Raw genomic sequence first — 14,398 nt, 5'->3', positions numbered from 1 at the left:
TATCAATTACCTGAAAATCAAACAGGACTGAGATGTTTTTTTGTTGATGCTTTTCCCTCTGCCTGGCACTTTTTGAACATGAGTTGAATGTATGGTTCTGAAAATCCCTAGGCTTGTTATCCTAAACAAGTTAAATATTAATATCAAATCTGTCTTGTCAAGAGCATCCCAAAGGTGTTTTTTCAAGTTCAACTGGACTTTCTGGTTTTTTCTTTGAAGACATTTTGCTTCTCATCCAAGAAGCTTCTTCAGCTTTGATTGAAGAAGACAGCAAAGTCCCCATTTTGGACAGAGAGGATCGCTGGTTTGAAAGAGGGGTCAAAGAGACCATCTATGTTAAAATTGAACAGCCCTTTCTCAACAGAGGGAGAGGAATATGACATCATCTATCTCCAGTCTACAACACAGTCCTTTCAACTGTTCCAAGAAGGTTCCACACCCATTTGCATTACTCAGGTGACCTTGACGACACAGATAAACCTCCAGGTGGCCTCAATGACTCTCTAAAAGAATGCAAATTACTAGCTGTCTGCAAAGACTATAAATCCTTCCATTCCCCACCATCCAGTCAGAGCTGAAGAAGCTTCTTGAATGAGAAGTGAAACATCTTCAAAGAAAAAAACCAGAAAGTCTAGTTGCCTGCATCTTTGGGATAGCCATGACCTGGATGACTGAGAATCTCCATAGACACTTCTCAAGAGCAGTTCAAGATTTGGATATCATATCAGCCATTGTCCTGTCTCAGATAACATGTTAGGATAGATTTAGACTCTTCCAATATTCTTGCACTGCTTGGATGGTTAAAGTCAATATTATTTTTGTAGATCAGGTGAAAATATGGCTTTTTTTCTTAATTCAAGCATCAGTTACTACTGACTATAACTTTTATCCATTAAGTACCACTCTGTTAAAATACTTATAATTATGTATATACAGAATGTGGAGGAGACCATAAAGAAGGCTTTGACATAGCATCTCTTGTTAAGAGCTGCTTCTAAAGCCGATTTTTAAATTTTAACTTTAACTTTAGCTCTTTTTTTCATTCTACAATATTTTTATTTTAATTTATTTTCATTCTTGTTCTGCTGGAGACCTGTATATATATTTTTTTTTTCTGGAGATCTGTATTTTTACCTTTTTTGCCATGGGGGGAAAAAAAGAAGAGGCAATATTCACATTCTGTTTCTCAAACTTCACTCAATCCTATAAAACTGCTCCAAGTTGACAGTTATCTAAAAAAGCAAACATCTATTTGCCCCGAGTAATCAGGCCCCTCAGCTCTTGCTGCTAGTCTCTGTAATAGATTTGACCTCCTGGGATGGAATCTACAGGTGGAGATTGAGAGCTCCAGACTTTTATATCTTTCTGCTTCAATGCCTGAAGGAGTTTCCCCTCACAGATCAAAGCCATTTGTCCACCAATTGCAACGCTTATACAACAAGGTGATAAGGATTTTAAAAATGTTACTCACTTTATAACCTGACAATTATTATTGACAGCATGAACAGTATTGTCAATTTTGAGCTTCTGACTACAATTAACAACACTGTAAAGGAGTCTTTCATTAAATTTAAATATAGTCATACAGATACTACTGCTAAGTCAGTCAAATCAAGCTCAATCAGAAACAACTGTGACTTAAAACACAAGTAGTGGAAAGGTAGATCCTACTGTATTTTGGAACCTAAAAACAGAGTGAGCATAAATTAAGAGATATAAAACTACATCCAGAGGAGCACAGAAGGCAAGTATCACTCTCTCAGGAAGTATTAGACAAAAGGCAATTCCACCATAACTATTATTTACAGCCAAAGCAGATCACTCTACAAATTCAAAATAACAGAGGAAATAGAGGAAAATGGAGGTCCCGAAGTGTAACCATTATTTCTCCCCCCCCCCCTTAGCTTCTACACTGTGAAAGGCAGATTATTGATTTGCAGAAGATTGAATGGCTTCAATCCAGGAGAGTTTAAACAATCCTTCTAAGTTAACATCTAAACACCTTACCTTGGGCAGCATGTTGTTCAAAAGAAAACCAATTTTGAGCAACTTTGAAATCTTCCCAGTGCATGTGTTTCACACATAGGGAGTTAGCTCATTAATAACTCATCTTGGCAATACGAGTGCTTTTACTTTACAATTTAATTGTAGCAACATAACAATAGGTAACTTCAAGGACTTTCTATCACCACTGTCCTTGAGAAGAGACAGCCTGAGCAAATAATCTGTACCTTCCATAGAAGTCAATGTTCTGAAGAACCCTTAGAGACAAACTTGATTAACTCTTACAATATCTTGCGAGATACTAAGCAAGTGGGTATTACAAAAAGGCTAGATGATCTGAAGAAATTATTACAATAACACATAAAAGTGTTAAGCCTTCAATAGACTTGGTCACCCCAAAACATCAGTACCTATCTTGAGAAACCATCTGCTGGTTACTTCCTACTGGAATGGAATGGAATAGGGTAGGGTAGGGTAGGGTAGGTAAGGTAGGGTAGGGTAGGGTAGAATAGAATAGAATAGAATAGAATAGAATAGAATAGAATAGAATAGAATAGAATAGAATAGAATAGAATAGAATAGAATAGAATAGAATAGAATAGAAGAATAGGTTATTGGCCAAGCGTTCTTGGACACACAAGGAATTTGTCTTGGTGCATATGCTTTCTTTAACATGGCATATAAACACAGAAAAGAACAGCAAAAAGTCATCAGGAACAATTTCTACCACATTCTGCCTGTTTCCTGTTAAAATACTTTACCACATGGAAAATGTAAGAAATGGAAATAAAATGGAGCCCGATAGACAAGAGGAAACAGGATGCAACACAAATCTTTGTGAGTTACCAGCAGAGGTTGATTGTAACGTAGGACTAAGTGACAAGGAAGTACCCCTTAGCTCAATACTTCTAAAATTAAAAACAAGCCCCAAAACGTCAATTAGTATTTTTCCAATCACCTCCTCCCCACCCCACCCCACCCCACCCCACCCCCGCAAATATTAAGCATAGAAGTTTTATCCCATTACTGATTTGGAATAACGCTGGCTGGAAGAACAGTAACAAATAATTTTGTTCCAGGCTGGGCAGAAATTCTCCATGTAGTGGAGCTGGTACAGTCTCCATTGGCATAGACAGATAATGAACTAATGGTGTGATTTAATTCAACTTCCTATGTTCCCGTTTTAGAATATAAAATCTTTTCCTTGAAAGAGCATGTGAAATGCTCAAATTCATTTTAAAAGGAGTATTCCAAAATATATACAGGTCGACTTTGAAACCAGTAGCATGTTTCTTCTAAGAAATGTAACATTAGGAACAATGCATAAATAAGAAAAAATAGACTGGTGAATTATAAGATACATATTTTGGATGCAAAAAACAGTTGCATTATACAGTGTAGCTTTGCTATCTCCTGGAAATTTTCCTGCAGATGCCCATAAAAATGATCATCCAGCTGGAATCCATCAAGCTCTGTCATTAAGTCCCAACAATTAATCTGTTTTCCTTGGCCTTTTTGTGATTGGGTTCAGTTGGATTGTTCTTAATTTTAATCTTTAGTTGTGCAATATTTTATTAAAGTCTGCTTGATTTATTGATTTTATTAATTTTTGCTCCTGTATTATTTATTAGATTGTATTGTATAAGCTTCATGGCGGAGAGCTTTAGTCCTTATGTAACCTAGAAATGTCTTTAAAGCATAAAATAAATAACAAGTAACATACAGCCCATACAATGTCCTCTGATTTATAAGAATTGAATTTTTTAAGACAGATTTTCCAAATAGGCGTGAGTCCTTCTGTTTTCAGACTTTAATTATGAGCTATTGGTTTTACTTCCTTGATTGGGGAGTGGGATTCTTTATTAAAATGGACCTCCAGGATCTTAACACTGTGTCAAAGCTATGGTCTTTTCTGAAAGGAGAATGTAGAACGCCTTGACTTAACAGTTGGAACTATGCTATTTAGTGGCTTTTGGATGACATTTTCATCTTCTTTATTAACTATGTGCTTTAGCATATTCAAACCTGGGAAAGTTGCCAAAGCATAAAGCAGTTCCTGAAAAGCAAAGAAAAAGCTTTTCACATCGAGAAGAATATATAAAACAACTTTCTCAGTACATCTATGCATAGCTTTTCCAGAGTAGTCAAGCAAGGAAGGAAAATAATGAAAAGCTATGAGAACAGTGCCTCTGAGAATTTGAGAGAGGTGGAGTTAAAGCAATGTCCCCTGCTATTGGCAAAGTACAGATCAAGATTAGTTTCTGGCTTATCAAAGCCTCTGAGTTTATGCTTACTTTTGAGGTCTATATGCTTCATGTGTTATACATAAGTTTGTGGCAGTATCTAAGTATTTGTGACCAAGTTCTTTGTTTTTATATATCTGAGCAATGGAGAAAACTGCTTTTGTGATTTGTAGGGGATGTACCATATTTGTTTTCCTCCCTGAAGACTAGAAAAAATATACATGATGCAAATTCAGGCAGATTATCTTCATAGAACAGAAGATGAAGAGGCTGGAAACAAAATAGTCCTCTTTCCAGCTTATCAGGAAAGATAAGGAATTATTGCAATAGACACAGAAATGTTAGCAGGACGTTAAGGAATACCACTAAACCACCCATGTATCTCTGGATGAAAAACAGCCACCATAGAGCTGTGGTGGCACAGTGGTTAGAATGCAGTATTACAGACTAATTCTGCTGACTGCCAGAGGTTCAATCCACACCATCTCAAGGTTGACTCAGCCTTCCACCCTTCCGACGTGGCTAAAATGAGGTCCCAGATTGTTGGGGGCAGTGTGCTGACTCTGTAAACTGCTTAAAGAGGGCTGTAAAGCACTGCGAAGTGGTATATAAGTCTAAGTGCTATTGCTATTGCTATAAACCACCAAAGACTCAAGGAAGAAGATTTTGCATGGTGTATAAAGGAAAGAATGTCGGCCTCTGCCCTGAAGATGAAGATGTCATGTGTGGTAGTGAGATTCTCTACTCAAAGAGAGTGAATCAATGATCCGTAAGCCTTATAATATATTAAGAGCAGTCCCCTTGATGCCTGGATGTAATGGGAAAGTTCAGAAGACTCCTTAGCTCACTGATAATTATTCCTTTTTATTGATACACACGGAAATACATTTACATGACACCTTTTGATTGATACACATGACACATTTTTATTGATACGCATGGAAATTCATCCACATACCAAATGCAATTATGAAATATTGAATAAAAGAGATATGGGCCAAGCATCAATTTCTTCATTTCTTCTGTTAAAGAGTGTGGCTCGCATATTAAAAAAATAAAGAAATGAAAATTAGCAACACAGATGGTGCCAAAAGAAATAGTTTGGATACTCTGACAATTGAAACAGTATTGTTGAGTTCCCATCTCCTCCCTGATAGAATTTACTCAATAATGCTCTGAATCAAGTTCATCTCTTGCCAGAAGTCCCTCATTTTTTAAATGACTTCTGGCAAGAGATGAGCTTGATTCAGAGCATTACTGAATAAATATTATCAGGAAGGAGATGAGAACTCAACAATACTACTTCTCCGGGGACTGAGATGGGGAGGGGTAGCAGGATGTGGAAGTATTCAATAAAGAGGATATAATTAAAGGAAGGGACAAGTCAAGTTTGATGAACTGAGGATTTCATGGCCTTTATCCATCTACCCAATGTATGAGAAACAAGGAAGGAAAAGTAGAGGTCTTATGACTTAGAAGGCATTATTAAAACTTGATAGATGCAACTGATGAGCAGAATGCAGAAACTGAGGGCATAAGTCATTTAAAGGGAATAAGGAGGAGGAGTTTGGCATTATATATGAAGACAGAATATCCTTCTATACAGGCAAGTAACTCAAAATGCCAGATAGCGAATCAAACCAAAGCTTGAAACTTTGGAAAACATTATTAAGTAGTCAGTTTGTGAATATTTAGAATATATGCTAGGAGCCAGCAGGTATTTATCTAGAAAAAGTCATGCCATCTGATCTTCTTTTTGGTAGAAGTTCCAATTTAATTGAGCCATAAAATATCTTCATCAGCATCCTAGAAGGAGAGCAGGGAAAGGAAAAGGGTATGCACAACATCTCACACAACTGCATCAGGAACAGCATTTGCATCATGACGTGTCTGCACATATTTTGTACTTTGGATGGAATTACAATTCGTTGCAGATGCACCTGAGTACTTAAACAAAGTATTCAATATCAAAAAAGTTGAAGAAAAATAGAGACGAAGAAAAAAGATATAAAAATGTTTTCAATATTCTTTACAAAAATATATAACTACAAATATATTCTAGCTTCTCCCTTCTAAAGTTGCAACATCTTACTCCACTCTCTATTAATGTATCCCATCTTAGCATCAAAACCATAAATCAAAGTCCTTCTTTTATTTTTATGCAAAAAGTCCACAAGAGGCTTCCAATCATCAATAAAAATAGATAATGCCTTTTTTCTAATCAAAGAAGTCAATTTAACTGTTTCAAATATATCAACTTCACCAACCATTCCTACATAGTGGGTAATGTTGAATCTTTCTATCTATGCACATATAATAATTCTGCTGCTGTAATCATATATTGAAATAATCTTCCATAGCTTTTATCTAATTATTTATCCATTAATCCTTAAAAGAAAATTCCCTGCTTCAGTTGAATATTAATCTTTAAAATCCTCGGTATCGAAGTATGTATTTGAATCCAAAATATTTGGGTTTTTTATTCATCTACTCAACATGCAAAATGGCCCTTCATGATATTCACATTTTCAGTGTACATTTGAAATGCTTTATACAATCTAGATAATTTCTCTGGCGTCATGTACCAATAATACATCCTTTTATAAAAAAAATATCTTTGAGATCATAACACAATGGAAACTTTTTCCTTTTTCTTTGAGCTTTTTTCTGTTTTTCTTCTTTATATTAGTTTGTGTTTTGTAGCCACTCTGAAAATAGCGCCCATATCCAGGATGGCATATTGTGGCCTGCAGGGATGCTGAAGGGGAGAATGGCTTGCTCTCCTTCCCCAACAATGAGCTCCAGAGTTGCTTAAATAAATTTAATTAAACCATACAATCACCTGCTTTTAATACATCTTTGTTCTTATTTTAATAGCAGGCACATTAATGGAGTAGGTCAATATGGACTAGACAAAGAACTGCTTCATGTCATCCATCCATTGGCCTGTCATTCTCCTCTAGCTGAGCTGTGTTTATAGGGCTGTTTTGTAATATTAAAATTAGGAGAGGATCCAGTATAGACCCCCTGAGGGCTTTTTTCTGCTGAGTTATAAATGCAATATGTAAATGAAAACAAACAATTTGGTGTGACATGGGATACTGAATGGTTTGTTTGTTTGTTGTGAGGTTTCAGTGGTATATTTTATTTGTTGTGAAGCCAGTTCCCTTTCATTTCTTTCCTAATTTCCCCTTTCCCTAGAGGGAAAATCTACCCTGATTAAGCATCAGTATTCTGTTCTGCTTCATTTTGCCCCCTGCCTGCTCATAAAAATTGTGCCTGACTTTTAGCCCTGCTGAAATAAGTCCCCAAATTAAAGGAGAGCAGATATTATGGGAGAGATCTGATTGTTGACCTGGCATCTAATACCCATTCCTGCACTGTATAATCTTTCCTCTACTCTGATGATATATCAGGCACTCTGTAAGTGGGTCATTTTAGTTTGCATTGTGAGTCTGCTTTTATGGGAATGTCAATCTTTCTCCGTCCCTGTGTTTCAGCTCCAGTGAAATAGTGAAGCTAACTCTCTATGATGATTGCATGAACAATGAACATTCGATTACATGCCACTCCCTGTTATTCATTTCCCTATAAATAAAAGATAAATGTATTTTCTTCAGGCAAACGCTAATTTAACCCTGCAATAAAATGACGATTCTGTTGAAAGTTTGAGCCCATACGCATCTAATCTACAAAGGAAAGCAGTTTAATTTTGGGGTGGGGATGTGGGGTAGACTTAATATATAGTTGGACAGAAATTAACCTCCAGCAGCATTTGAAATACTTTAACTATTATGGGCTCTTCTTCAGAAAGAACTATCTTGAAAAAATAGAAAACGCTGCCATTACCGAGTCTGAATTTGGGAGTTTCTTTCAAGCTGTTGCTTTCCACTCCACTGCTGACCTTATCACAAATTGCTTTTGACATTAACCCCCCTCCCTTTTTTTTTAAAATGCCTCTTAATATAGATGCCATTGTTGAAGAGAAAAACTTTGACAAATATCTTGGATGCACAGAATTCTCTGGCATGATATTGCATAATTGTGTGTACTAGGATAGGATATGCTTATCCTTATTGTTTGCATCAATAAGAAGGTGCTGATTTCTAAAGTTTAATTCAAACATTTAGCTTCTCTTCACATAGACAAAGAACAGACTTTCCACTTCTATCATGCAGATGGTAATTCATGAGATGAACCTTTGCCCTCTCTCTTATTTCTGTTCTCTTTTTCTCTTTCTTACACAACCCCATATACACTCACTCCCCCACAAATTGGACAAAGAGGGACCATGCAAGTTTGGATAGTGTCATAGTCAATCAATCAGAATAGAACTGGAAGGGATCTTGGAGATCTTCTAGTCCAATCCTCTGCTCAAGTGGGACACCCTATACCAGGGTCAGCAACCTTAAACACTCAAAGAGCCACAAAGGTGCTAACCAGAAGCCCCCCATTCAATTCTGGAGCCAACCGGAAGTCCAGTTCCTCCACCATAGAGTCTCCTCCTAGCGCGCCATCCTTTTTCCTCTGCCAACCGGAAGTCCAGTTCCCCCACCATAGAATCTCCTCCTAGCATGGTGTCCTTTTTCCTCGACCTGTCCTAACTAAAAGTCCTATCAATTGTGGAGCTGACTGGCAACAGAGAACTGCAGTAGAGGGATGAAAGAACCACAGGAGGCTCCAGAGCCAGGAGTTGCTGACCCCTGCCCTATACCATTTCAGATAAGTGGCTGTCCAGTCTCTTCTTAAAAACCTCCAGTGATGAAGCCCCTACAACCTCTGAAGGCAAGCTGCTCCACTGGTTAATTGTTCTCACTGTTAGGAAGTTTCTCCTTAATTCCAGGTTGCTAACTAATGGATAGTTTCCATCCATTATTGGATGTAATAGTAGAATTACCTTGTCTGTTTTTTGGAGGAGGAAGAGTACACCAACTCCTCCATCATGTAGAGGAATGCTACTTTAGGTTTCCACAAACAGTGATGTTCATTGAGTCATTTTGTGGTTAAAGCACCAGGCTAGAAACCAGGAGACTGTGAGTTCTTGTCCCATCTTAGGCACAAAGCTAGTTGGGTGACCTACTCTCAGTCTAGGAAGGGGACAATGGCAAATTGCTTTTGAAAAATTTTGCCAAGAAAATTGCAGACACTAATCTATGCAGTTGCCAAAAACTATGCAGGAGTCAAAAACTGACTTGAATACATACACACGTAGCAATAATGTTCACGTATAGGATTTCAAAGGAAGTGGTGAAAATTAATAGTATCGTTCTAATATTTGCTGAACTTGCAAATAGACACAACATAAATCTAGATAAATAAATTAAGTCTGGTAGTTCCACACTTTAAAAGAGCAGTTTGATGGCCCACCCATCCCATCCCAAAATATGTATATCTAGTTTCCAATAAGCTTTAGTTAAGAATTCCTCGTGGACCCACATGGTCATTGGGAGACCCAAAATGCTGGTCCCTTGATCTGCTGTAACATCAGATTTACCTCCTTTATGTTTTACATCCTTGTATTCTTAACTTCAAAATACACCATGTTCAATGTGGCAGAGAAATATAGTTGTCCTAAAGACATAACATATAGCAGTCAGGAAAGAAACATATTTCTGAAAGAAAAGAGGATAGATTGATGTATGCACAATGTTCCGTGAATAAAGCAGTCATCATACTTCCTACATATTCTATACCTGCAGATTTGTTCTATATTCCAAGTTATTTCACTCAGAACGCTTTAGGTCTTAACATCTTGATATATTATTTCATGGTGCAATATTGGTTGCTTTACTAAATTTACTAAATCTACTAAATCAAAATTTAGTTTAAAATCATAACCAGAAGAGATTGGCTATTTTGTCTTGAATTAGAAATACAGTAGAGAAAGAAATATCCAATTGTTTGGTCTTTATACCATAAATTATCTTTTGCCTGCTCTTATGTCTTTACAGATCTGTCTTAATCGCCGCTGCCAAAACACCAGTGTATTTGGTGTTCATGAATGTGTGACAAAATGTCACGGACGTGGGGTAAGTATTACAGATTCAATTTTTTATAGTCAGTCAATCTCCAGCTGAGCAATAAATCATTCATTGGTTACAGCGTTTAAAACGGTGGTTTATTTGGTAATATGTCAGTCAGTTTTTTTTCAGCCTCTGCTTCCAGAAAGATCAATTTTCAATGCCCTTTCAATGTCCAAGAAAGGATATGTGGCTTTTATTTGACAAAGCAATATTGCTGGTCACAGTGACCTTATCTTTGAAAAAATTAACATTCAGCAGTTTAAAAACTAGAATGAGTTCACTTATGCTCCTGTTAATGTTTCAGGCATAATAGACTGGGGCAAAGGATTCTTTCAAATGTATCCAGCTGTTTGGAACAGAGGCTGATAGGCATGTTCAGCCAAGGAGATGTAACAGAACTGAAATATTTTAAAAATGTTTTACAAAAAAATGAAGTTAAAACATTTAGTGAGTAGCCCATCCTTCAGATCTCCAAGGAAATGTTCAGGAGAAAAATCAACTATGCAATTAAAATATAAATATATTAAAAGCAGCATAACCCACCACTACTATAAACAGTGTTTCAGATACTCAAGCAAGACAGAAATTATATATGACAAGCAGGAGCGGATATGATTTCTTTCTTTCTTCGATGATCAACCTTCCTTCAATGGTGGAGGTTCCTCTTCAGGCAGTCCTTAACTTATGCTTGAATATTTTGCATGGCATTTTGTTCTAGCATACAGCAGCATTCACAAGTATTTCAGTAAGACACTTAACTATCTATGCACAAACCACAAATGAGAACCCACTGGACACCTATTTTTGTTATAGCTTCTTCAGGCTTGCAAGACTAGGTACGATTTAAACTTATTTAGTAGATCTTCCCTGATCCGAGAAAGCAATTAAGGTAATGACCAAATCCTGGGACCCCTTAAAAGTTATAATCAATAATACATATATAACACTTGAGGGACAAACAAACTGTTATGTCCTTATATGGGCACCCGCCGGAGATTGGCTAATCTTCCGGCGGGAGATTCAAATAACTGTCAGTGGGCGGCTGAGTCTGCCGGAGCGTATAAAAGGAGCTCCGGCAGCCCAGCCGCTGGTCTTTTGCCTGTGCTTGAATAAAGTACTGAACTGGACCCGAGCTGGTCGCGTCTTGCTTTCCCTGCGCCGATCTAACACTGGCGACGAAGGAACAGAACCAAGCGACGAACCTCGTGGCACAAGCCAACCTCATAGAGCTAAGTCACTGAGAACCGAGTCACTTCGTAGGGATTTCCAGAGGCATGGCATCAGCTGAAGTCACCTTGCCAGCCCTTGCTCCATTCCGCCCAGGGAAGGACAAGTGGAAATCCTACGTGGTAAAATTTCGGCAGTACCTGAGAGGAAACAACATCAGGGATGCCGATGATGATCGGAAAAAGGGCATCTTCTTGGCCAACTGCGGATCCGAAGTCCTAGACATGGCAATCGATCTCGTAGCACCACGAGACATCGAAGAAGTGCCATGGACGGACCTGCTGCAGATCCTGGAAGAACACTATGCCCCAACTGGCACTCCAGTGGCAAACCGTTTCACCTTCCATCAAAGGGATCAAAAGGAAGGTGAGACCATCAAAGAATTTGTGGCCGCCCTGCGCCAAATCGCAGCCAGCTGTGAGTTTGACCATGTGGATAACGCCATCGCGGACCGCGTGGTTTTCGGCATGAGGGACAGAGGCCTGCAAAAGAAATTTCTGAGCAGGAAGAAACTCGTGCTCAAAGATGTGGTGGAGGAAGCCACCGCATCCGAAATCTCGGAGAAAGCGGCTGCCGCTGTAAGCAGAGCAAAGGGAATCCACAAGATTCGCTCCACAACGCAATCTTCAACTGAGGATTCCGCAGCTGGATCAGAGTCGGAGGAGGAATCCACCGTACACAAGGTATCCAGACCCCCAAGGCGGGAAACCGCCCAAAAAAGTTACAAGGGGGAGCGCTGCGCCAGCTGCAGAGGGGACCACCCCAGAGCCAGCTGCAAATGGAGAGATGCAACCTGCCGGCGTTGCAACAGGAGAGGGCACATTGCAGAGGCATGCAGAGCTGAGGAACCAGCCCCAGAACCCTCCAGCCACCGCCCTCGCGAAAACCGGGAGGACAACGCGAGGGCATCCAGACGGTCCTCCTACCAATCCAGACGCGGTGAGAGTGACGGGAACCGGAGGAGAGCAGTACACCAAACCACAATACATCTCCCCGATGACGACGACACCGCCACGAAGTGCCACGCGACCGTGCTGCTTGAGGGGACCCCATGCTCCATGGAAGTAGACTCTGGCTCCGTCTACTCAATCATGGACTGGAAAAACTTAAAACGCATCAAGCCAGACGTCCGCAAGAAGGACCTGAGACCCCTGCGCTCCAGGCTGGTGGATTTCGGAGGAAACCACATCGGAGTCCTGGGAAGAGCCTTGCTCCACGTGTCTTACCAAGAATTCCAAGGCAACCTCCCCATCACCATCGTCGAGCACGACCGCCCAACCCTGCTAGGCATGGAGTGGTTCAAGCCACTAGGGCTCGGGATAGTAGGGGTTAACCAAATTCGTCAGGACGAACTCGACACCCTCCTCGAAGAATTCAAGGAAGTCTTCGACGGTAAGCTGGGGAAATTTGTGGGGAAGCCCATTTCCTTTAATCTTGATAAGACAATTACACCCATTAGGCTTAAGCCCCGCAGAGTTCCGTTTGCCCTGAGGCCCAAAGTAGATGCTCAGCTAGATAAGCTGATAGCCCAGGGCGTGTTGGAACCAATCGATCATGCAGCATGGGAGACGCCCATTGTGACTCCCATGAAGCATGATGGATCTGTGCGCATCTGCGCCGACTACAAATGTTCGATCAATAAGGCCCTTTCGCAGAGCGCATACCCAGTTCCAGTGGTGCAACATCTGCTGCATTCACTTGGGAGTGGGACAATATTTGCAAAACTGGACCTGGCCCAGGCTTACCAGCAATTGCCAGTGGATGAAAAAACTGCGGAGGCACAAACGATTGTCACCCATAGGGGCGCATTTAAGTGCAACCGCCTCCAATTTGGAGTCAGCGCAGCCCCAGGCATTTTTCAATCAATGATGGAACGCCTTCTCCAAGGCATTCCAGGGGTGGTGCCATACTTTGATGATGTGTTGATCTCCGGACACTCTAAAACCCAGCTGCTTGAGCGACTTAAACAAGTCTTGCGGCGCTTCAAGGAGAAGGGTTTAAGAGTGAGGAGGGACAAATGCATCATTGGGGTCCAGGAGGTCGAGTTCCTGGGCTATCTCATAGATGGCACCGGCATCCACCCCACCAAAGCTAAAGTCAGGGCAATCCACGAAGCTCCAGCCCCCAAAAACAAAGCCGAGCTTCAAGCATTTTTGGGATTGCTAAATTTTTATGCGGTGTTCCTTAAACAGAAGGCAACAGCCGCTGAGCCACTCCATCGATTGCTGGGGAAAGCGGTTCCGTGGAGATGGGGGACAGAGGAAGAAAACGCCTTCAAGACCATCAAGGGGCTCCTATCCTCCGACAGCGTGCTGATCCAGTACCACGAGACGCTTCCGCTGCTACTGACCTGCGACGCTTCTCCATATGGGATTGGCGCAGTCCTCAGCCACCAGCTCCCCAACGGATCAGAGGCACCCATCGCCTACTTCTCTAAAACGATGTCCAGCACCGAGAGGAATTACAGCCAGCTGGACAAGGAAGCCTTGGCCATTGTGGCTGGAGTCAAGCGCTTCCATGAGTACCTATATGGCCGGAACTTCACGGTCATCACTGACCATAAGCCACTCTTGGGACTATTAGCGGGTGACAAACCCACACCTGGCTACATGTCGCCCAGGATGACACGCTGGGCCATCTTCCTCGCCGGGTATGCTTACAGACTCATTCACAAGCCCGGCAAAACCATCGGGAACGCAGATGCCCTGAGTAGGTGCCCATCCAAAGAGCCAGTAGAAGACCCCGCACCCACCATAAGCCTCCTCCACATCGACGCCGACAGAGACTGCCCAGTGACGTCAGCAGATGTGGCCACCCATACACAGAGGGACCCCATACTCAAGCAAGTGAGATCCTGGGTCCTGCGAGGCTGGCCAGCAGAAAAACCGGCAGAAAAGTTCA

General features: G+C 40.7%; 1 protein-coding gene across 1 annotated transcript in view; it reads left to right on the top strand.

Moving 5' to 3' along the window:
* The window catches only part of ADAM12 (ADAM metallopeptidase domain 12), a 261,963-nt gene that overhangs the window by 226,961 nt on the left and 20,604 nt on the right, over nt 1–14,398 (top strand). Inside the window, exon 17 of the mRNA XM_034436441.3 lies at nt 10,199–10,276. Within this exon, the coding sequence (XP_034292332.1) occupies nt 10,199–10,276 (78 nt within the window). The remainder of the gene's footprint in view (nt 1–10,198; nt 10,277–14,398) is intronic.

Source organism: Pantherophis guttatus, chromosome 6 (genome assembly GCF_059756535.1).
Source record: "Pantherophis guttatus breed Tessera chromosome 6, ASM5975653v1, whole genome shotgun sequence".
NCBI lineage: Eukaryota > Metazoa > Chordata > Lepidosauria > Squamata > Colubridae > Pantherophis > Pantherophis guttatus.
This window is presented reverse-complemented; position numbering and strand designations above follow the sequence as displayed.